Here is a 26034-nt window from a genome sequence, read left to right as displayed (position 1 = left end):
TTGATAGGTAGAATACTCAAATAAGGATTTGGGTATGGGCTCATTACTTGGCCTACAGAGATAATTGAGTACTAATCATAAACAGACAGCAAGGATACCAACATTATACAAAGAAGAAAACTTCCACATATGACAGGAAGACAATTCATAACAATGGACATACAGGCACTTCACGAGAGCCCTGACCTATCAATGACTAGACAGATAGATAGATAAATAGACAGATAGGTAGGTAAATTATAAATTCATATAAACACACATTTTCTTAAATTCGTAAACTACCTATACTCAGAAGTCAGAAGCTTCTAACACAGATTTCTCTGTGATCTTAAGAGAAATCAAGATCAGCTGTTAACCACCATTATGACTATATGTTATATAATTTATCAGTGTATTACCTCATAAAATTATGTTCACTGATCATTTCACTACATTATTTCATTTTATTCTAATAATATCCCTTTGAGGTAGAAAGAACAGATATCAATACCCACCTCATACATTATAAAATCAGAGCTTAGAGAGAGGTTAAGAAAATTCTCCAATATTGTATAACTAGCCAGATGAGGAAACAGTTCTTGAAAACAGAAAAGAACTGAGAACAGTGTATGGCATTTAGTAAATCTTCAAGAAATGTTAGTCACTGGTGTTACTGATTCTGTTAGATTTTTACTTGCACCCTATGCTCTTTCCACAATGATTGAAGGATCTTACTTTAAAACATATTACATATATTGTCACTACCAACTACTTTGTTTTCCTATAGGTAGCTGTTTTTCTACAGGCACTAATTATTTCTGAATACGTGTGTGTGCAAGCAGTATATATAACAGCAATTTTTAAAAAATTATCATAATCACATATATGCCAAAGAATCTCTACTTTATATATATGCAAGCCCTTCTTACCATACATGAAGTAACTCATTGACACACCCCCTCTAAACAACACCATAAAAGGAGGTACTACTGTCATCTTTATTTTACAGATGATGAACAGAGACACTGAGTGTGCAGCACTGCAGGTGAGACATCTGCTGAGGGTACAGCTGGATGCATGCCACGCAGTCTGGCCCCAGAGATTACAAGCTTAGACTCATGATGTACCTACTGCCTCTTCAAGAATACTTATTACTTAATTCCCCAAAGTCTTAATTGCTTTATTTTGGTGTTGTGTTAAACTGAATAGACAGAGATGTTTTCCTTTGTTTTGTACCATATAAGACTCTGTATAGTATGTTTGTGAAAGACTGAACTAGAATAATGAAAGTTTGTTTGCAAAAAAAAAAAAAGAATACTTACTACTTAAAGAACTAATCCTAACCCTGAACGAACTTTTTGGCCAACCCAATATAATAAACACAAGAAAAAAAGCAAAACACTGTGTTCTTTGCACAATGATTTAGATAATTATTTGTCAAATGTTGGTTTTCAATCTTATGAGATTTCTTTAGAGAGAAGAAAAAAAAAATACAATATACAATCTGAAAGAAGTATATGTTAATGCCAAGCCCTAGAATCTCACAAGTAAACTGCAGGAATTACAGGATGAAAGATAGAAAACAAGAGTAAAAATGAATGCAGAACAGTTCTCCACAGGCGGGAGCATCTGAAACCATAACAGAGAATCTGCATTTCCACCTTGGTTTTAGTCATAGGGTCACAGGATACCTCTGCTCCAAGAATACCTGCAGGGAATTCTGAGCTGGCGCACCTTAGGAATGGAAACACCATGACCTCTAGTCAACAATCATAATTTTAGTAAAAAACCTCTCCTACATTAAAAAAAAAAAAAAAAAAAAAAAAGGTTCAAGAAGGCTCTGCTACAATACATGCAAATTAACTCTTTTTTTGTTTTCTTTTTCTTTTCAATTTTATTGAGATATATTTGACAAATAAATCTGTAAGCATTTACAGTGTACACTGTGGAGACTGGATACATGCACACATGTTACAGGACCCCCCCATTTACTCAACTGACAGATCCACCTCCTCACATATTTATCTTTTTATTTTTCATGCAAACATTTAAATTCTACTCTCAGCAAATTTCAGTTGTACAGGTAGTGTTCTGAATAACCATCACCCCATGTGTACATTAGATCCTCCTAACTTATTCACTTTATGACTACAAGTTTGCACCTTTTGTATGACTATGTTCCCAGAAGTGGGATTACTGGATAGTATGGCAGATCTATTTTTAATTTTCTTAGGACCTCTGTACTGCTTTCCATAGTAGCTGCAGCAATTTACACTCCCACCAACAGCACACAAGGGTTCCCTTTTCTCTACATCCTGGTCAACACTTGTCATCTCGTCTTTTTAACGATACCCATTCTGAGACGTGAGGTGGTATCTCAATGAGTTTTGACTTGCATTTCCGTGATTATTACTGATGTTGAACACCTTTTCACATACCTGTTGGTCACGTGGATGTCTTCTTTGGAAAAATGTCTACTCAGTTCTTCTGCTCATTTTTAAAATCAGACTTTGATATTTTTGCTATTGAGTTGTATGAGTTCATTATGTATTTTGGATATTAACCTCATCAGATATGATTTGCAGATAGTTTCTTCCATTCTATAGGTTGCCTTTTTCATTTTGGTGACCGTTTCCTTTGCTGTGCAGAAGCCTTTTAGTTTGATGTAGTTCCATTTGTTTATTTTTGCTTTTGTTGCCTTTGCTTTTGGTGTTAAATCCCAAAAATTCATCACCAGGACCAAGGTGAAGGAGATTACCACCCATGTTTTCATCTAAGACTTTTATGTTTTCAGGTCGTCCATTAAAGTCTAATATATTTTGAGTTGTTTTTTTGTGTGGTGTAAGATAGGGGTCCGGTTTCTTTTGCATGTGGCTGTACAATTTTCCCAACACTATTTATCGAAGAGACTATCATCTATCCATAGTATATTTGCGCCTCCACTGTCTTAAGTTAATTGACCATATACACACAGGTTTATTTCTGAACTCTCTATTATGTTCCATTGAAATATGTGTGTTTTTTACCAATACCATACTCTTTCGATTACTACTGCTTTGTAATATAGTTTGAAATCAGGAAGTGTGATGCCTCTAGCTTTGCTTTTCTTTCTCAAGATTGCTTTGGCTATTCAGGGTCTTTGTGGATCCACATAAATTTCAGGATTGTTTGTTCTACATCTGTGAAAAATGCCACTGGAATTTTGATAGGGATTGCATTCAATCTGTAGATGGCTTTGGGTAGTATGGACATTTTAACCATATTAATTCTTTCAATCCATAAGCACAGAATATCTTTCCATTTACTTTTGTCTTCCTCAATTTTTTTCATCAATGTCTTATAATTTTAAGTGTAGAGATATTTTTTACCTTTATTCCCAGGTATTTTAATTCTTTTTGATGCAACTGTAAATAGGATTGTTTTCTTAATTTCTACTTTGGATAGGTTTGTGGTTAGCACATAGAAATGCATCTGATTTTTGTATACAGAGATATTGGGGATTCAGTTCCAGACCACCACAATAAATTTAATATCACAATAAAGCAAATCACATGAACTTTCTGGTTTCCCTGTATATATAAAAATTATGTTTACAGTATACTGTACTCTATTAAGTGTACAATTATGTCTTAAAAATGTACATACCTTAATTTTAAAATAATGCTATTAGAAAAATGGCATAGAAACACAGGGTTGCCACAAACCTTCAATTTGTAAAACAAACAAAAAAACGCACAATATTTGCAAAGCGCAATGAAGCAAAGCATAATAAAATGAAGTATGCCTATATTGATTTTTGTATCCTTTGCTGAATTCATTTATTACTTCTAACAGTTTTTTGGTGAGTCTTTAGGTTTTCCTGTATAATATCATGTCATCTGTGAACAAGTTTTAATTCTTCTGATATTTGGATGCCTTTTATTTCTCTTTCTTGCCTAATTACTCTGGCTTGGATTTTCAGTACTATGTTAAATAAAAGTGACATGAGTGGGCATCCTTGTTGTTCCTGATATTACAGGAAAAGCTTTGACCTTTTCACTGCTAAATATGGTATCAGCTGTGGGCTTGCACTTTGTGGCCTTTATTATGTTGTGGTACATTCCCTTAACACCCAGTTTGTTGAAATTTTTTTCATGAGTGGATGCTGATATTTGTCAAAGCATTTTCTGCATCTACTGAAATGATCACATGATTTTTTTCTCCATTTTGTTAATATGATGTATCATGTTGACTGATTTGTGGAAGGTGAACAATCCTTGCATCCCTAGAATCAATCCCACTTGATCACGGTATATAATCCGTTTAATATATTGTTGAACTTGGTTTGCCAATACTTTATTGAGGATTTCTGTGTCCATGTTCTTTACGGATATTGGCCTGTAATTTTCCTTTCTTGAAGTGTCCTCGTCTGGTTTTGGTATCAGGGTAATACTGGACATGTAAAATGAGTTTGGAGGTGTTGAGTTTGGAGGTGTTCTTTCCTCTTCTATTTTTTGAAAGAGTTTGAGAAATATTGGCATTAATTCATCATTGAAAATGAGACAGAATTAAATAGTGAAACCATCTGTTCAGAGACTTTTCTTTGTTGTGAGGTTTTTGATTACTGATTCAATCTCCTTACTAGTAGTTTGTCTGTTCAGATTTTTTATTTCATCTTGATTCAGTCTTGGTAGGTTGAATGTTTCTAGGACTTACCCATTTCTTCTAGGTTGTCCAATTTGTTGGTGTATAATTGTCCATAGTAGTCTATCATGATCCTTTGTATTTATGTGATATCAGTTGTAATGACTCCCTTCTTATTTCTAGTTTTGAGACTTTTATCTTTTTTGTTATATCTAGGTAAAGGTTTGTCTATTTTACTTAGCTTTTCAAAAAACCATTAATCATTTCCACTAATCTTTTCTATTGTCTTTTCAATCTGTATCATATATTTCCCGACTGATTTTTATTATTTCCTTTCTTCTACTAACTTTGGGCTTAATTTGTTCTTCTTTACATGATTCTTTGAGGTGTAAAGTTAGGTTGTTCATTTGGTATCTTTCTTTTTTTTTCCTTAATGTAGGCATTTAACACTATGAACTTCCCTCTTAGAACTGCTTTTGCTGCTTCATATTAGTTCTGGTATGTGGTTTTCCATTTTTATTTGTCTCAAGGTATTTTTTATTTCTCTTTTGGTATCTTTTTTGATCCACTGGTTGTTCAGGAGCATGTTTTTTTAATCTCCATCTATTTGTGAATTTTCCAGTTTCCTTCCTTCCTATAATTGTTTTGTTTCAAACCAAACAAAACATGTGGTCGGAAAACATGGTTGACATGATTTCAATCTTCTTAAACCTAATAAAACTTGTTTTATAGCATAACATATGATCTATCCTGGAAATGTTTCATGTACTTTAAGAAGTATGTATATTCTGCTGTTTTTGGATGGAATGTCCTGTAAATGTATGTTAAATGCATGTGATGTAGTATGTCCAAGTCCAATGTTTCCTTATTGATTCTCTGGATGATCCAGCCATTGTTGAAAGTGGGGTATTGATGTCCCCTACTATTATTGTATTTCTAACTCCCTTCAGGTATGTTAAATTTGCATTATATATCTATGCTTGGTGAATAAGTATTTACAATTATTATATCCTCTTGATGAATTGATGACTTTATCATCATGATGACTTTATCATTATGAAATGACTTTTCTTGCCCCTTGTTACAGTTTTTGGTTCAAAGCCTATACACTCTGATACATGCATAGCTACCCCTGCTTTCTTTAAGGTTTCCATTTTCATGGAATATGTTTTTCCATCCCTTCATTTTCAGTCTGTTTCTGGCCTTAAGGGTGAAGTGAGTCTCTTATAAGCAGGATTTAGTTGGGCCTCTTTTTAAAAAAGTCTATTCAGTTACTCTTTGTCTTTTGATTGGAGAATTTAGTCCACTTATATCTAAAATAATTACTGATAAATATGGATTTACTGTTGCCATTTTGTTAATTGCTTTTTGGCTTTCTGTAACACCTTTGTTCCTTTCTTCTTCTCTTTGTCTCTTCCATTTTAATTTGTTGATTTTCTATATTGGTGTGTTTTGATTCCTTTAACTTTTTTGTTATCTTTTATAGGTTTTTACTCTGGTTACCACAAGGCTATATAATACACCTTATATTTATAACAGTCTACTTAAAGCTGGAAACAACTTAAGTTCAAATGCATACTAGAATTCTATATATTTACTCTCCCCCACTATGACATTTTATGTTCTTGATGTCACAATTTACATCTTTTATCTTATTTATCCATTAACAAATTATCATAGTTATAGTTATTTTAAATATTTTTGTCTTTTAATCTTCATACTATATTTAGAAGTGATTTACCCACCACCATAACATCATTAGAATATTCTGAATGTAACTATATATTTACATTTACCAGTGAGATTTATTCTGTCATGTTTCCTGTTACCTTTAGCATCTCTTCTTTTCAGCTTGAAGAAGTCCCTTAGCATTTCTTATAAGGCTAGATTAGTGTGAATGAACTCCTTCAGCTTTTACATATCTGTAAAACTCTTCATCTCTCCTTCAACTCTGAAGTACAACTTTGTTGGGTAAAGTATTCTTGGTTGGCATTTTTCCCCCTTTCAGCACATTGGATTTATCATGCCATACCCTTCTTGTTTGCCAACACTGTGCTAAAAATCCACTGATGGTGTTACTGGAGTTCCCTGGTACGTAACATGTTCATTTTCTCTTGCTGCTTTTAAGATGATCTCCTTTAACTATTAATTATTTACTTATGTGTCTTGGTGTGGGTCTGTTTGGATTCAACATACTAAGAACTTTCGGGACTTCCTGGATCTAGGTGTCTGTTTCTTTCCCCATAATAGGGAAGTTTTCAGCCATTATTTCTCTGAATAAACTTTCTGCCTGTTTCTCTCTCTCTCCTCCTTCTGAGACCCCTATACTGCAAATATTGGTCCACTTGATGGTGTCTTTTAAGTCCCTGAAGGTATCTTCAGTCTTTTTCATTCCTTTCTCTTTTTGGTCCTCTGTTTGGATGAATTCTGCTGCCCTGTCTTTGAGTTCACTAATCCATTCTTCCACTTAATCCAGTCTGCTGTTGAACACCTCTACTGAATTCTTCAGGTTTGTGATTTCTGTTGGGTACTTTACCTTCTATCTCTTACAATTCTCACTTTGTTGATGCATTATTCTGCCAACCTCAGTGAGCATCTTTATGACTATTATTTTGAATTCTTTTCAGGTAAATCACTTATCTCTCTTTCATTAGCTCTGTTTCTGGAGTTTTTCCTTGTTCTTTTTTTTTTTTTTTTTTTTGGAACATATTCCTCTTATTCTTCATTTTCCTTGACTCTATGTGTTTAGGAGAACCTTATTGTTCAGCTTGGCCTGAGTTCTTGGTTCTCTGAAACTTTTGTGAACATCCAAGCTGCCTTCTTTGTTCTCAGTGGCTCCCAGAAGTTGAGAGTATACCAAAACCTATCAGTGTCCCAAAGGGTAGAATCTCAGTCAGCACCTAGATACAAGCTGACTGGAACCTGGTCCCTCAGTCAGCCGCTTTTAAAGTAGGCAGGAAAACCTATTTAAGGAAAATACTGGGAGCTAGGCATTTCTGCCTACTCCCTCTAAGCTGAGCCCTTTGGGAATAGCCAGAAAAGAACTGCTTCTTTGTTTGCTACTTTCCTGTGGGATCCACAAATGCCAGCCCTGCTGGCCATCAGAGACAGGCAATCAAGAAGTGTTTCTTCTGGGTGGTAGCAGCAAAAGCTGCTACCAGAAGGCCAGACATGTGAAAAAGCCTCTTCTAGGAGAGACCATCAACCCACAGTGATGTAGAGGGAGAGCAAGAAGATGGCACCCGCTGCCTCCCTAGTCTCTGAGGAGACTGGCAGTCAGCACCCTAGATGTGTGCTAAATTAGAACCTGATCCTCAGGCAGCAGCTTTTAACATATGCAAATAGGCCTCTTCTGGGCAAAGACTGGGAGATGAGTGTTTTTGTCAGCTCTGTGTGCTGAGCCCTAGAGGAATAGCGACGGGGAGTCCTAGCAAGCCCATTAAGAACTATTTCTCTGTTTGCTAGAGTCTCATGGGTCTCATGGACACAAGCCCCTTTGGCTTTTAGAGCTGGGTGTTATGGGGGCTAGTGCCTCCAGTGAAAGTCTTAAAAGCTGGGGTGCTAGATATTGGATCCAAACTCTTTGCTCCTCATGGAGAAGCTAGGAGTTACAAGTCCCCTACTGATTGTATGTCACTGTGCCAGGGGTGGGGTTTATGGTGAGAGGGTGTCTCATGTCTTAGCCTTTCCTACCCATTTCAATGGGCATACTTTCTCGTTTGCCCGATGTATAACAATCTCTCCATTTCTGGATTTCTTTTAGTGGGAACTGCCTTGAGTATAGCTGTAGATTCAATATGTCTATGGGAGAAAGTGAGTTCAGGAGCTTCCTTTGCCGCCATCTTGGACTGGAACCTCCAAATTAACTCTTTTCAATATAGTCTGCTAAGTTAGTCACAGATAAAATCCAAAACACCAGTGGAGGGGGAAAAAAAAGATAAATTCACTAACCAAATTAAGATAGTCTAATTATCTTTTATATAAAATAAACAGATTGGTACTGTATCTGAAAAGATTACTGGCATCAATTCAACAAGGCTAAACATTTCTACAAAGTATGAAGTGAAAAAAAATAAAGATTCAAAAACATTCTAAGTTCCAGAAAAAAAAATCATTATTTTATTTTTTATTTTTTTGCAGTACACAGGCCTCCCACTGTTGTGGCCTCTCCCGTTGCGGAGCACAGGCTCCAGACGCGCAGGCTCAGCGGCCATGGCTCACGGGCCCAGCCGCTCCGCGGCATGTGGGATCCTCCCGGACCGGGGCACGAACCCATGTCCCCTGCATCGGCAGGCGGACTCTCAACCACTGCGCCACCAGGGAAGCCCTATAATATTTTTAATAAGCTATACTAGGTAAAGAAACTAGGTGAAGAAAAAATAATTTAAATAAATATAGTATACAATATTTTCAAGTTTTGCTCTCTGTCAGGTATAATAGACACTGTGAAAAAAAACTTGATCGTACGACTGTGGTAATATGGCTTTATTATTGACAACATAACTCAAATATCAACACAATGTTGCACTGACTTTCATTAGTTATGCCTCAAACAGTGCCATGAATCAAAAATAAAAATAAACAAGGAAGAAAGCCCAAAGAGACTGAATTAACATTTCCCCGTGGGGCAAACCACAGGGAGAGAGGGCCAGTGTTCTCCAGCCTTGAAATGCCAACTACTTAACTTGATCCTTGCTAGCTAGTCCTTATCAGGTTAAAAAAAAAATCTTTTAATCACTGCTATATTCATGCTACATAATGAAAATCTGTAACTTACACCTGCTTTTTTCCTTAGTAGCAGTTTTATTTTCCTCAGGCCCCCTGTTGAACTTCTATGACAAAAGTTGGTGATCTTTCCCTGTGAGGATTATCAAGATGTCTGTATTCTCAGCATTTTCATAAGACTTCACGTCAGCAAATCAAACACTTAATGCAAAACTCTTTCTTCAATCATTACTAGACAACAGGCTAAGTGATTTTCTTAACTCTCTAAAACATGATGCTCTAAACACATATGAGCCAAAACATGTAACCCTTTCCCCTGCTTCTGAAGCAGGTCACCAAACAGCCATCCTGCGGCAATCATGGGCCTTTTGGTCAGTTCAGTAAAGCTCCTCCTACTGTCAACAGAAAAGTCTTCCAGTTTGATGCCTGAGACAGACAACCCTAATCACACCAACCTCTCTTTTAGTATTTCAACACAGTAACTTTAAAAGAATAACCACAAAATAGACATCTCTTAGTTATCACTTAGAAATCACAAGAAGAAAACAATCACGTGCATGTTGCTGGAGTTGCTTCAGTTGCCAGCAAAACCCCTGTGTCCTCAACCTCTCCGCATGTTCTCTTTACCTTCCTGCTCCTCCCCTGAGGCAGGAACCTTAAAAAGCAGCTGTCTTCTCCCTCCTCTCCACCTGACAGGAATGAAGGGTCTGGAAGGGGCAGTCCTGCTCCTCACTGAGGATTCCAGGCCATCTTGCACCTCCCTTATATTCCAGGAGGTGGAGAGGAGAGGACATAGACCATCTTCACCCCAGGGAAGGCACCTCCACAGTTGTGCCAGCAACTCTTTGGAGGCCTTATCTTCTGGCTTCAGGCCACCATTCTTGTTGATATCAGTGCCTGCCAGGCTTCTGATACCTCAACCTCCTCATTCCTTGAAGTCCTCTCCTCCAAGACTGTGTGTCCTCCACCTCACCTCAGCCACTCATCGCCCATGGTCATCCTCTAAACCTCAAGGTTACAAACCGCCTCCCTCCATTAATTCACTCCTGAGCACCAGTTCAGCACCTGTTCAGCTCATGTCCTCTAGTGTCATGACTTCAGAAGTGTCTGACCAACCTCTCCCCAGGCCACGACCAGATGGTGCAACCCCATCTCTGTGCTCTACACCCTGCATGTTCTCACTGTGACCTTACCCAGTCGAGATTTCATGGTCCAATATCACAATCACTCTCAGGACTTTTATTGACTGGTTTCATCATACTCAGTGGACAGTCCCACACTCTGTTCCACATCTGCAGCCCCACGGTTCAATCCATGCTGACTAGTCAGTCTCAAACTCAATTCATGATGACCACTCCTGCCAAACAATCCTACTGCAATTCCCTAGTTAATTCACTCCCCCACTGCATGACCATGTCATCTACTCTCTCTTCTCATTCCTCCAGTATCATCTCCTTTTCCTTACTCTCAGCTGATGAAGACACTTCCAATTTCACCGAGAAAGTAGACGTGATCAGCAAGAACTTGCTTGAGTTCCCACTGCCACATATATCTACCTGCACCTGAAGAGACTCTGCCTTCTCACCTGTCTGTGGATGGACTAACTGTGCTCCTAACCCAGGACACCCCTCCATCTGGAAACCCCTTTCACCAAGTCAGACACAACTCCAACAGTTATCGTCTCTTTCCCCTGCTGAGGACCTTTCCCATCAATATATAAAAAAATATGCTCTCATTCCCACTCATAAAAAAGAAATCTCAATCTCCAAATTCCTTTCAATTAGCAAACAGTTCTCTACATCCCTTAAAGCAACACACACAATGAATTTTCTATGCATGCTGTCTTCAGTTTCTCTCCTTCCATTCTCTCTAAATCCACAGCAATTTGACTTTGCCTGACCATTCCACTGAGAAGGCTCTATATTCCCTGTCCTCCACAGTGCAAACCCAGCGGCATCTGTCGTAGCTGGCTGCTTTCCAGGACTTCGTGCTCTCTTAGATTTAATTCCTCCCTCAGTAGCCTCTTCCTCTGTGACTCAACCCCTGCAGAGTGCCTAAGACACAGATTCTGTGACAGATTCTCCTTTCAGTGTGCATTTGATCTAGGAAATGACCCAGCTCATGCCCTAAAAACCATCTGGACACTAAAGATTACAAATTCACATCTAGCAGCAACCTTGTCATGTGAAGTCCAGACTCGTACTCCTACTCAGATATATGTCTAACTGAACATAGTCAAAAACCTCATGATTTCTTTCAGCAATGTCTTGTACTTTTCACTGTAGAGCTTCTTCACCTCCTTGGCTGACGTTATTCCTAAGTATTTTATGGTTTTTGATGCTATTGTAAATGGGATTATTAGTGTCTCTATAGATACACTACTGATTTGTGTATGTTAATTTTGTATCCTGCAACTTTACTGAATTTGTTGATCAGATCTAACAGTTTTTTGGTGGAATCTTTAGGATTTTCAATATATAAAATCATGATAAAAGAAACAGAAGAGAAAACAAATAAGTGGAAAGATATCCCATGTTCACGGATTGGAAGAATTAATACTGTTAAAATGTCCATAATATACAAAGCCGTCTATAGATTCAATGCAATTCCTAGGAAGAGTCCAGTGGAATTTTTAATAGAAGTAGAAAGAAAATCCAAAAATTTGTATGGAACCACAAAAGACCCCAAACAGCCAAAGAAATCCTGATAAAGAACAAAGTGGGAAGCATCACACTTCCTAATTACAAGATAAGCTATAAGATAAAGCTATAGTAATCAAAAAAGTATGGTACCAGCATAAAAAGAGATACATAGACCAACGGAACAGAAAAGAGAGCCCAGAAATAAATAAATGCATACTCAGTTGATTAATATCTGACAAGGGAGCCAAGAACACCCAATTGACAAAAGACAGTCTCTTCAATAAATGGTGCTGGGAAAACTGGATATTCACATACAAAAGAATGAAACTAGACCCTACCTTACACCATTCACAAAAATTAACTCAAAATGGATTAAAGACTTAAATGTAAGACCTGAAACCATAAAACTCCTACAAGAAAATCAAGGAAAATAGCTCCATGACATGGGTCTTGGCAATGATTTTTTGGATATGACACCTAAAGCACAAACAACAAAATCAAAAATAAACAAGCAGGGGGCTTCCCTGGTGGCGCAGTGGTTGAGAGTCTGCCTGCCAATGCAGGGGACACGGGTTCATGCCCCGGTCCGGGAAGATCCCACATGCCGTGGAGCAGCTAGGCCCGTGAGCCATGGCCGCTGAGCCTGCGTTTCCGGAGCCTGTGCTCCGCAACGGGAGAGGCCACAACAGTGGGAGGCCTGCGTACTGCAAAAAAATAATAATAATAAATAAACAAGTGGAACAATATCAAACTAAAAAGCTTCCGCACAATTAAGACAAGTAAGACAAGTAAATGACTGTTCACAATATATACAAGTCATTATGCTTGAACTTGAACTTACGCAGTGCTCTATGTCAATTAAATCTCAATAAAACTGAAAGAAGATAACACAATATGTATAAAAGGAGATTACTATTACTAAGGATACAGAACTTCCTATGTTTAAAAAGTAATTGGGAGGCAACTTGACACAATACGACCGACCTACAGAATTGACCACACAAATACAAACTTTTATACACTCCCCCAAAATGTATGCATACAAGTATAAAAGCATTTGATGCCAAACAGCAAAGATAGTGGGGAAACTCCAATTTTTGTTTGGAAGTATGAAAAACTCAAACCCCAGGTAACTGTGAAAAGAACTTGCACAGTCAATGTACAGAGAAAGCAAAAGACTAATAACCTCAACTCCCCAAAAAAGCCTCATGATATTCCCACCAAGGAAAACCACACCAAACCATAGGATCCCCTCACCACCCGCCCACCGCAACTCAGGAACTGTCAGCTCTGTTCCTCCAGCTGCTCAATAAGTCACATTCTCAGAGGCTTCCCTGATCCCCTGTTTAAAATAGAAACGTCCTCCCCTTCCTCCTGGCCATCTGCCCCTCTTTTTCTACTTTTTCTCCGTAAAGTTTATTTCCTTTTGGCATGACGTCTACTTTACTTCTTGGCTCCTCATCAGCCTTCCCCTCAGGACAGGTAGAGTTTTCATTGCCTTTGTTCACTGCTGTGCCTCCAGGACATGAAACAGTGCTTGGCACACAGCAGGCCCCCAACAGGGTTGGGAACATGACCTTCTCTAATTGCATAGGATCAACTTCAACAAAGACATTCATATCCCTTTAATTTGCTTCCTTTCCTGTTTTCTCCAGAGACTATTACAAACCATCACCATATTCATTTGAGGCTGTAGCTTCTTCACTTTGGGCATAAGGCCTTCTGTCTTGTCTTATGTTAAAAAAAAAATACAGTGAACAGGCATCAATTGACTCACCATGCTATGTCCATCCCACTAGACTCGGTCACATCCTTTTACTCTCCTCTCCACTCCTTTATTCAAGACAGGCCTCCCTCTCCCACTTCCTTTCCTGGACACTGAGAGTAATTATTCCTAACCTCTCTGCCTCCACTGGGTCTTCCCTATTACTCTCTAAATCCATCTCACCTTTTCTCTGCGATCTCTTTAGACAATGGATCCCAATCAAGCCTGATCAAACTTGCAACCTAAGCTCCCCACCCCTCTCCTGCCTTGAATCCCAGCTTCTAGCAGAGGGGTCACAGCACCATGTCCACAACTCGAGCCCTTCGCCTCCTCCTCCACCAGTCCACCAACACTGTCCGGCAGTGTCACTGGGCTCTCCTTGGTGTGCATTGTACTTGCCCTCCTTGACGCAGACATATCCTGAACAGATCTAAAACCGTGTTCTTCATCGCCATGTTTACACTTCCTACTACACTCCTTTTTCCTTGAAACTGTCCACTGAGTCAGCTTTTGTGGCACTGTTTCCCACAAGTTCTCCTTCTCACTTTCACTGGGGTTTTGTTTTCACTGTTTTGTTCTAATTTAAAACACAAAGAGATGAGGTACAACACAGGGTTGGGACATGTCCCCCTACATGGCAAACACCAGGCCCCTTCACACGTCTTGCTGGGCCCTCCACGGCCTGGCCCCTATGGTTCTTCACACACACACCAGACAGTTTCTTGCCCATGAATCCTTGCCCATAAGTCTTTGCATCTGTAACTGTTTCCCTGGCCAACCACAATCACAAAAGTAATCTCAATAGTCTATATTTCTACTTCCCTCTTTTAGACATAATTTACTCAAAAACAGGAACAGTCATTTACTTGTCTTACTTGTCTAAGATAGCACTTGGAACACGGGTGCTCAATAAAATTTGATAAACCCAAACAACCAATCTCCATTAAGGAAAACAGTCACATAAGCTGGTTATGACTGAAACAGTGAATGCTCAACTAGGATGAACAATTCCATAAACAATCTCTAGAAATTAGGACTCCATAACTGCTTATCAGAATTATAATTCTATTCTGTCAATCTTCCTTCCCAAGTAAATAAGTATTTTTAAATTAACATTGTAGGTATTTGGGCTTTTTAAGAAAGAGAAAAACTTTTTTAAAAAAGTATTTAAAAAGGTGTAATTTAACCTTAAAAGCTTCTTCTTCTTTGCTGAATTTTCTGGAGTCTTGAGAAGCTTTGTCTCTTTCTGGGGTGTATGTAAAATGGTCTCTGTAGATTTTACCCTCGGGTTTATCAGTCTCTCCATAACCTGTCTTCCATCTGATCCAAAATCCATGTGGTATTTGTGAGAGGATTCTGAATCAATGAACAAGACATTCTCCGACTCATCTTTTTCACTATCTGATGAATACTCTAAAATTTCTGTAGGATTTGTCTGAAAAAAAAAATTAAGAGAAATGCAATTAAATTTGGAGAACTCTTTATTAAAATTCACATTTACACATGCCTATTATTGTATTATGACTATATTCATTGAAAAAACTTTGCAGATATAGTATCTGTAGCTTAAACTTCTATTTTGACACAAAATCCAAACTAAGTAAGCCATATACCCAAAGACAAGAGATTAAATCAATTGTAAGCCAGGCACTATCTCACAGAATCCACCAAATTCAGTACAAATATCTCAATCTTCCTTCAATAAACTAAAAGAAATGTGCCACACATATGTCAGTCTCAAAAACTGAACTCATAACACCAACCTGAATGGCCATTAGTCATTGTAATCTAACACCTATTGGAAAAAAAGTATTGTTTAGATTTTGAATTTTAATGTGGGGTAAATAATATTCACTATTTGTTAAAAGCCAACTATAAAGAAAATTGCCTCTTCAGGTGTAAACCACTTAATTTAACAAAGAAGTCTCCAACCTAAAGCTGAAAAATGGACTTTTCCCACACAATTCCAATACAATATTATATCTTCAAGAGGCTAATTTGAAACTGCTAATACCAACAGGAACTACTTAAAGAATGAATCACTGAGTCTTCTTCCTAACATTTCCTATTCTTTCTTTTACTCAAATTTCTGAACTACCAAATAAGTAAGAATTTTTTTTGAAAACCAGATTATAAAACAGAAGTCATATCAACAGCCAATCCTGGAGAAAAGAATCAAAACATTCTTCTGCAATGTTTGCTGTCTTTGCCCAGACACATGCTAAAACTTTCAAGTGTGGTAGGTATTTTATTTTTCCATTACTTGGTTTTGCAAGTCAGTCCCGTATTGTTCTAATGTCAGCAACAATTTACCCTTCAACATTCTAATTATCCACTATATCAGTAGCCCCTCCTAATTTAATACCTACATTAAATTTTAAATTTACTAAATGTAAATTGTACATTTAGTTGAATGGATTCTGTACCCGGTCAATTCATAGTGTAGCTATAGGGACCCTCATGAGGAGCCCTTTCTACTGATAGTCAGCATGGACTGTGTCACTGGCATTATAGCAGGCACTTGGCTAGAACAAGTGAAGAGGATACAAGTGGATGAGGGTTATCATTTGTGGGTATATGTGTGTGCATGTGTGTGGGTGTGTGCATGGGTGTGGGTGTGTGCATGGGTGTGGGTGTGTGTGTGTGTGGAGGTTGGTTAGCACTATGGTTTTCATCATTTCCTAATCTACACACAAGGCAAAGGGTTTACCACATTTGGCCTTTTTTGAGGATTTTATAGTTAAAACCTTTTTAAGAGCTTAAAAAGGACATCACCCATCCCCACACCTCCTCCAAAAACCAGGTCACCTGTTACCAGGTGCATTTAGAATATGAAAAAGTAAATGAAAAAAATTCTCAAAAGAAGAGCTTAGTTCCACTACCCTTTTCATAATCTCAGTTGCATGCCTACATTACTGCATTACTGCCTACATTACTGCATTACTGAAGTGTTTAATTACTAAATACTGCTAACCCAGTAATAAGCTCAGGGGTCACGTTTCCCCCCAAACACAGCTTCCGAATAAATATTAACAATAGGCCACAAAAAGAACCAGGGTCGTTTACATTGAAAATTAAGTTCCTCAACCCTGAAAAGTTTTATATGTTACTTGAGAACTCCAAATTTAATTTCATCTTTTTGTTATGGAATGTCTTTTCTTTTAGTACTCTCAAGTTTTGCGCTTCCTGCTAGAGCAGGGCTTCTCAACCTCAGCACTGTTGCCATTTCACACTGGATAACGTGGGGTCCTGTCCTGTGCATTGCAGGGTGTCTAGCAGCATCCCTGGCCACTGCCCACTAGATGTACTGGCCCTGCCCCACCAGTCATGACTATCCAAAATGTCTCCAGGCGTTGCCAAATGTCCTCTGGGGGACAAAATCATCCCCAGTTGAGAACCACTGTCCTAGAAAAATGTCAACAAATAACCAGCTACACGTGGCCTGTTTTGGGGACTCACATGCAGAAGCAAAGGGGACACAGGGCTTTGTGGGGATGGGGAGGTCAAAACGAAATAGTCATAAAACAATGCGGTGGAAGTATTGCAATTGAAGTGTTGTTCAGGCTCTACGGGAACAAGAGGAAAACAAAGCCAGGTGGGGCACAGGGAGAAGGGGAGAAGGAAAGAACTACCACCTGAATCAGGATCTGCCACCTAAAGCTGAAAGCTAAGTGTAGGTTATTAGGCAGAGAGAGAAGGAAGTACATTCGGGGCTAGGAACAGGAAGACCACAAATATGAGGCCAGAGAGAACAGAGCACATGAAGGAAAATCTACAAGCAGCAGAAGAGAGAGGGCTGCTGAACACCTTGCAGACCAGAGCAGGGCATGCAGCTTTACTCTGAGGCACTGGAGGAGCCACAGGCAGTTTTAACAGGGGCTAACCAAGTCACATCTTGATATGGAATGATCATCCAAACAACATTCTGAAGAACTGACTCTACTATGAGCAAGTAGGCAAAGCAGCTAGCTAGAAGGCTCTTCCGTAATCAAAGCAAGAGATAAAGAAGATGTGAGGGAAGTGGGAGTAGAGATAAGTGGACCAGAAAGAAAATAAGGAAGGAGATATAACAATACTTAAGGACTCCCAGATGTTAGAAATGAAAGTGAAAGCAGAGTCAAAGGAGACCCCAAGCACCTGGTTTGAGCAGCAAGAGAGGTACATTTATCAAGAACGGGAATTCAGGAAATATTATATGTCCAATATATCTGGAGAGGGATAGTTGCTAATACTAAATATGGTTTTGATATGTTAATATTGCAATGCCTATGAAATAGTTGAGGTAAAACTGACCAAGAGGCAGCGGCTCTATGGGTCTGGAGCCTTAAGAAAGGGATATGACACGGAGATACAAGTTCAGGGATCATAAGAACAGAAACAGTGCATGAAGGTATGAGAGTTAGAAAAGACTGTCTATGGAAATTATGTAAAAGTAAGAAGACAAGGTTCAGGTTGGAACCTTACGAATATCACCAACATTAAACCTGTATTCAGGTGAGAAGAGACAGAAAAGTGGATTGGATTTGAGAAAAAAGAGATTGCACAGACATGACCCCAACATCATCTCAAGCTCAGCCCTGCCCTCAACAGCAGGTTATCTTAAGCGATTTATTTAACTTTCCCATGCCTATTTCCTCATCTTCAATTTGGAGAAATAATCACATCTAACACATTAAGCATTTAGTAAATGTTTTAAATTTTGTATTTATTTTCTGGAAAGTTTTTTTTTGATTCCTAAGAGGATCTCTATGTAAAGGACAACGAGGAACACAACAAATAATGTCTTCAGCAGCCAATCAAAAAGACAACTAATGCCTTAGTCAGCAAAGGAAACCAGGTATTCTTCACATAGGCATTTCTAACAGGAAGCAAAAGGCCATAACAAATATCTTTAGCAAAAGAGAGCAAGAGGCAACACTTCAGCATATTTTATTTTAGAACTGCTCCCCCAAGCCTGAAATCCTGATGAACGTGGAGGAACTTTCCTCACATGGACACAGAGAGGAAGTACAGCTCACCAGACACTAGCTGTCTTAGCCCCAGCCTGACAGTAAGGAACTCACATTCTTTCACAAAGATGGTGTGCACATGTGCACACGTGTGCATGAATGCACGTGCATGGTGTGTCTGTGTGCAGGCATGCGGAGGTGCATGTACCTGGGATGAGAGGAGAAGGGAAGAATCAAAGACAGGTCAGAGGAGCCTGTGGGTTCAGAAGCTTCAGTTTACATTTTATCTTTATACTGTAGAATCTGATTAATGAGAAAGGAGGGCTATGAGTTTTGGATGAAGAAAGACTTGGTTCTGAATCACAGTGCAGCTATTTTATTGTTTTGCAGTTGCACAAGTTACTTCACTGGCTCTCCCATCGCTTAGTTAAATGGAAAAATTCTACTAGAAATATTTCAAGAATCAGAGATACTGACTACTTATTATGAAATAATTTAAGCACATGGAAAAGTATAATAAAAAAATACATGTTTTCATTACCCAATCATCCTTCATCAAATATTAACACAATACAAATTTTTCTTCAGTTTTTTTAATGATGCAGTTGTAATTTCCTATATCTCTCTTCCTGTTCTAGTTTTCCTCCTTCCTAGAGGTAACTCTCTCCTGAATTTGGCATTTCATTAACATCCTGTTTTTATCCTTTTTCTACCACACACACACATAAATACTGTATAGTATTATTTTGCAAGCTTTTAAACTTTATATAAAATTTTTTTTTTTTCGGTACGCGGGCCTCTCACTGTTGTGGCCTCTCCCGTTGCGGAGCACAGGCTCCGGACACGCAGGATTAGCGGCCATGGCTCACGGGCCCAGCCGCTCCGCAGCATGTGGGATCTTCCCGGACCAGGGCACAAACCCACGTCCCCCGCATCGGCAGGCGGAGTCTCAACCACCGCGCCACCAGGGAAGCCCAAAACTTTATATAAAATGTTTAAACGGTATCCTGTGAACACAACTCTGAATGACCTACTTTTCCATCAATATTATCTTTTTATATTTATCCATGTTCATACATGTAGCTCTATTTCAGTGTTGCCCAATGAAAGAAAGCTATGTAATTTTAAATTTTCTAGTAGCCATATTAAGAAAATAAAAAGAAACAGATGAAATTAATATGATATTATTTAACCAAATGTATCAAAAATATAATCATTTCTCTTCTTTCTCAGCTGTCACCAGAATCATCTTTAGCAGTCCCTTCACAGCAATCCCAGTTTTTGCCTCTGTGCACCTCAAAACTCTCCCAGCCTCTACCCACACCCAGTTCCAAAGCCACTTCCACATTTTAAGATATTTGTTACAGCAGCACCACACTTCTCAGCACCGCCTTCTGTATTGGTCTGCTCAGGCTGCCATAGCAAAATACGAGAGAGAGAGAAAGACACAGAGATACAGACGGAGAGGCTGATTTTCTCCTGCTTTCTTTGGAAAGCTAACCAACTGGTATCCTCTGAAAATTTTCATATACAATTACTTTCTTCAGGTTTACAGCCCATTTACAGAAATAATACGGAAGAGAAAATTAGGATCCTTTGCAGTAGAAAAAATACTGCAGTGGTCAAATTCACAGAACCAAAGAGTGACTACGTAGCTATGATCATAATTTGCTAATGTTTAAAACATAACAAAATTATTAGTATTATGACTCTTTTTCTCTCCTCTGACCCAATGAACTTCAGAACTAGGAGTCTCCTGAATTAGTGATTAAGTATCACAAATGACAAGATTAAGACATGAGCAAGCAGTTCCTATGAAATCAGTCAGCAAAGGCAAGGACAACACCCTAACAGGACCACAGCTGAAGTCACCTGCAATCTACCAAACCCATACTGGCTCAGTTTCCAGAAGTCAGAAATACCACTGTAGGAGACATCCGTTACAATTTATTTCTGACCCCTCCTTTCAGAGAACAACTGCCTTTCTACCGGGGGACAGCCATCCACCTCCAAGCAGCCACAGGGATGGTCTCCCATGTCTGAACAGTCATGTGTCTACTATGATTGGCCTTAGGTAGGCAACTGACCAGATCTGAGGCAAGCAGATTCTGCAGATCTTGAATTGAGAGATACAGAGTCTGAGAGGTAGAAGCTGAGACACACTACTGACAAATCTCTAAAGGAAAGATCCGTGAGTTCCTGCTAGTGAGGTTCCCAGGTCTCCCTGAGGCCCCGTTCACCCTTCAGCTTTACCTTAGATTCCTCAGGATATACTAGCATGATTCCAAAATATTTACTTTTCCTATTAAACTAGCTACGTTTGTTTTCTGTTACTTGCATCTAAGAAAACTAACCATCTGCTAAATATCTCCAAGTACAGAAAATGTTCCATTAAACAAATATGTATTAAGTACGCACTACGTGTAAGGTGTTATGCAAGAGAGAAAATCTAATGAGACAGAGTTCCATAAAGACCCTGAAATCAAATAAAGGAGACATTTCTTTAAAATTCTTAACAGATAAAGTGAGAAAAGAGAAAAGAAAGCACATAAGGCAGCGAAGTACCATGGATATTCAAGATACACAGACAAGTCTAGACAAATGGAAGTTTAGAGTTCACACTGGGAGGCAAGAGACAATAACAACATAACCCTACAGACTGGGTGTGTGTGTAGAGAGCACACACGTTCTCTTACAAAAAGATAAATCAGATGACCCATCATCAATGGGAAACAGGTTCTAAATTTATTTCTTGGGATAATGATGAACTGGGGCAAATTCACTCACCTCCTTCCAGTGTGGCTTCTTGGTACCAGTGACTGCTCTGAGTCAGTGATGAAGTCCATGCCTTCAGACTTGTTTCCATTCCCAGCCCCACTGATGAAGTGCTCTAGCAAATTAAGTTACTATAGTGTTTTAATGTGCTGAAAGTAATTCAGCACACTGGCAAGTGTTCATTCATTTCCAGCCTACTACTTTAATATTCATTATTCTAAAACTGTTTGGTAATCAAATAGCACTACTGAAAATACTTCAGATAAAGAATCAGCTGGTTAAAGTAACGCACTAGGAAAGGCCAAATTTCATGACAGTCCAGAGAGTGGTGCTACCAACTGAAATAGAGGACACATTCAAGAGCAAAGAACAGCAGAAAGAAGGTAATTCTTTGGAATACAGGGAGTTTTAAACGATCACAGGACTAGCACAGACAAAGAGAGCCACCTAGCAGGAGGCTGGAAATTCAGCTGCTTGGCAAAGAGGCCACTGGAGAAGAAACAATCCAAGGTATTGACCTGTAAGATGCCCTCATGGAGGACACACGTGAGGACAAGCTGGCCGCCAGCACTCTAATTTCTGGGCTCCTTGAACCCAGTTAAGGTGCATTTATGACTTCCACCTCATCGTAGACAACCTCCCACAGACTGTACGGTAGGAATCACAATGGCTCCACGACTTCCATTACTTTTAGGGATTCTTTATTTTAATAATCTATAATACCGTGCAGCCAAGATGATAAAAAGACTCCACTGTCTCTCCCTTAAAATCTGCCAGTTATCTGGCAGTGCACACAACATCTGAGCGATGGGGAGAGCAAGGATAAAATGGGAAGCACACAGCTCACAAGGATAAAATGTGAGCCGTAATCAGCTGGAAAACCAGGAATAAAAAAATTCTACAATTTTCTAAATAGGTGGATATTCAACAATATCAGTCTTTTTCTTTAGAAAATAGATTTTAAATAAGTATCATAGGGCTTCCCTGGTGGCGCAGTGGTTGAGAGTCCGCCTGCCGATGCAGGGGACGTGGGTTCGTGCCCCGGTTCGGGAAGATCCCACATGCCGCGGAGTGGCTGGGCCCGTGAGCCGTGGCCGCTGAGCCTGCGCGTCTGGAGCCTGTGCTCCGCAATGGGAGAGGCCACAACAGTGAGAGGCCCACGTACCGCAAAAAAAAATAAATAAATAAAATAAGTATCATAAATTTTTAATTTAAAAAATTAATTAGCATAATGTTCTATGCAATTCATCTGATACTCTTTAAGCTAAAGTTACTACCTATAATCCCATCTACAAATTTTCTTCATGAAATGTTCAGGAAAGAGTTTTGTAAGTAAAGAGCTACCCCTGAACTGAAGCGTCCTGATTCCTATAAATCAAATCTTTATCTAAATCCATGTATAAACATCTACATGTGTAGGGTCCTCCTGGATAAAAATTGCATCCACTAACAAAGTTAAGAAGTTAGCTGCAAGATTAAACCGACCCTCTGGGGTAAAGCAAATGAAACCAATCAGCCAGATGAAACACCACTCTAACTTTCAGAATTTAAAGCTTTTAATTCTAAACTTTATAGAAAGATCACACCAAGAGCAACAGTGGAATATCAATAATAAATGATAACCTCTTCATTTTTAGATGATGCCTCTGTAGCTAAATACTCAGCCAGCTGGTAAAACAAAAGGAGCATGGTAACTAAACTAAAATCATTCCTTGAGATAACCAATTACAGGACAGAAAACAGCTCAAACAAAAACACAAGCCTCGAGCCCTGGTCTCAGCTCAGGCAAGAAGGCGTCCCCAGTGGGGCCAGGGAAGCACCTTGTGCGCCTGCTAGCCCTGCAAAGTGGCAGGGCCACACCCGACAGCACTGCCTCTGCTCTCCGAGGCTTCCCACCCAATTACTGGCCAGCCCAGACCTGCCCTGGGAGGATCAGCGAGGGCCAGGCTATGACCAGTTCACCATGTTTATCCTGGTTCGGCCTCCCTTTCTTCAACTCAGTACAAATGAGAAGTCAGGGGAATTTTAAGGAAAGAACAAGAGAAGTATAAGGTCCTGCCTGCTGAGAAGCTTTTAAATCTAACAACCACTACTGAATATTTTTAAGAAGGTTAAAAGGTAGGGGCAACAGCAAATATGCTGAAGAAGATACGCCACTGCAGCCATGACAAGTAACACCGCCAAAACCAAGACCACTCTTAAAAATTAAGGGGAATGAAGAGTACTGGTAGCTGATAAGCCAACAAATTTAGTTAGCAAATGCCCTCATGTCCACTCATAATTATAAAATGGAATTCATTCGTTTAACAAAGTAGTTGAATGCTGCTGTGTGTCAATATCAGAAATCATTCTGGGTACAGTGGATATACTGGGGGCGGGGCTAGGACACCAGAATCCTTATCCATGTGGTCTTTAAATTCCTGTGGAATCGTAACACACACACACACACACACACACACACACACACTCCTTAAGTAACAGTGGGCTGTTCACTGGCTATTTATCAAGAACTACACTGGTTGCGTGAAAAAGGACAGCAAAACCACCAAGAATGGAAGGAGTGTATTAGAATCCCAGCTCCTAACAGTATTTTATTTTCTTCTGGGATTAAAAATCAATAAAAGCAACAAAATTCTAGACAACAGAGTCTTAAACTACTGATAGGAGATACACTTTCACTGTTTACTTGGTGAGCTTTTTGTGCCTGAAACTTTATCCATGAAAATCACTGCCAGCTAGTAAGAGGGAAACAAAAGCTACAGATTTTCTCACACATTCAAGAAAAAAAAAATATTTTCTGAGGTAGACAGGTTTAACAAGCTACACCCATGGTTACACCTCTGTAAACCACTTGGCTTGCCTTCCCCAAACCAAATGTTTCCAACCTCCAATTCCAGCCCAATGAGAACGACAGAATACCGACACGGGTTCACAGAAGCACCATTCCACCTCATCTTATGGGTTCACAAAAGCACCATCCCACCTCATCTTAACGTCCAAAGTGCCTGCTCTGAGGAGCACAAGGAGGAAATGAGAAACAGCAGGGCAAAGGCTCATCCTAAGACAAAGAGCAATAAAGAGAAACTGCAGCACTCAAGAAGGAACCTGCTGGGTCAGTCCAAGTTCACTGAGCAGCAGCTGAGCGTGGAGAAGCGCCTGCAGGCCCAAGTACAGGAGGACCCCGCAGCAGAGATCCGTCCAGAACCAGGACCACATGGCCTGGCGAGTGAGTACAGGAGAAGAAAGAAAAGCACCCTTCCTCCAAGGAAGACAGTATATGACTGGAATATGGATGCAGTCTGTGACACAACCTGTCTGACCATTCTCTCTGTTTCAAATATGTTCAGAAAAAGACACAGCCCACGTCTTTCTGCAACACGGCCTTCTGGCAGACCCAGGCAGGGGTGGCACACGTATCCCTTGTCAGCTGGAGGCTAAGGGGCATCCAACTCAAACCTACACTCAAAACTGGGGCTTCAAAATTAACAGGGAAGCAAAAAGGAAAACATACTCAAAAAGATTAATCTGTTCATTTGTGCAAACAGAACCAGAGGCAAGACACAGGTTGTTGCTGGTTATGAGTCAGGCTTTGCTTTTATTCAAGGCAAAGAATTAAAATACTACACAGACTATTAGGTATAAAATAAGCTATAGGGATATACTGTACAGCACAGGGAATACAGCCAATATTTTATGGTAACTATAAATGGAGTATACAGTTTAAAAATTGTGAATCACTACATCGTATACCTGTAACTTATATAATATTGTACAGCAACCACACTTCAATTTAAAAAAACTAAACTAAACTAAAACAAAATAAAATCCTACACAATGCAGAATGAGGGGGGGAGATGGGTTGGAAGAAATGGAGGGAGGATCCTAGAGAAGGTAGAAAGAAGGCTTCAAAGGAAACAAGCCAGGTAAGTGCCCTAAGGAACAAGGGAATAAACAAAAGCAAGAACACTGAAAAGCAACTACACAGCCTCACAGGGCCTAAGGTGTACCCTCCAAATATGGGTTCCAGGAGGTGTTAACAGGCATTCTGAGAAAAGGGAGCTCCAGAGTCAAATCAATTTGAATAAACACGGTTGAATAAAATTAAGTGCTGAGATTTCTCAGGGGCCTTTAATACATCCTCCCACACTGTGATCTCTAGGAGGAGGCTGTAGTTTTCCATAATTTCTTCTACTTCTTCTATCTTCTAAAATATCACATGCTGAAGAGAATTTCATATTTTCTTGACAACTCACAATTATTCTCATGGATAACCATTATTTTGGACTTTGAGGTGTGCAGTTCTGCATATGCCAGATGGGTTTCCTTTCCCACCATTTACAAGGTTGCTGGCTGGTCTCAAACCTGTGATGCCCAAGTCTGCTCCTAGCTGCATTTCTGATTGACTATCAAAGTCACAGACTCCTTGTTTGCTTTGGGTTTGAAACCAGGAAACAGCAAGGCTCAGTGTTGGACAGCAGGAGGACTATAAAGATTAATAAAATATAGATTCTGCTCTTTAGAGATTTGTATCTAGCTACTTGTTCACAAGTCAGTGAAGCCAAAAACACTCACTGTA

General features: G+C 39.3%; 1 protein-coding gene across 1 annotated transcript in view; it reads right to left on the bottom strand.

Annotated features, from left to right (window-relative positions):
• Positions 1-26034, bottom strand: part of SPIDR (scaffold protein involved in DNA repair) — a gene marked incomplete at its 5' end in the record, with an annotated part of 358863 nt that overhangs the window by 241238 nt on the left and 91591 nt on the right. Inside the window, one exon of the mRNA XM_079722236.1 lies at positions 14922-15169. Coding sequence (XP_079578362.1) covers positions 14922-15169 — 248 coding nt within the window. The remainder of the gene's footprint in view (positions 1-14921; positions 15170-26034) is intronic.

Source organism: Hyperoodon ampullatus, assembly GCF_949752795.1.
Source record: "Hyperoodon ampullatus genome assembly, chromosome: 17".
NCBI classification, from domain to species: domain Eukaryota; kingdom Metazoa; phylum Chordata; class Mammalia; order Artiodactyla; family Ziphiidae; genus Hyperoodon; species Hyperoodon ampullatus.
The sequence above is the reverse complement of the archived record's forward strand: the minus strand, read 5'-3'. Positions and strand labels throughout refer to the sequence as shown.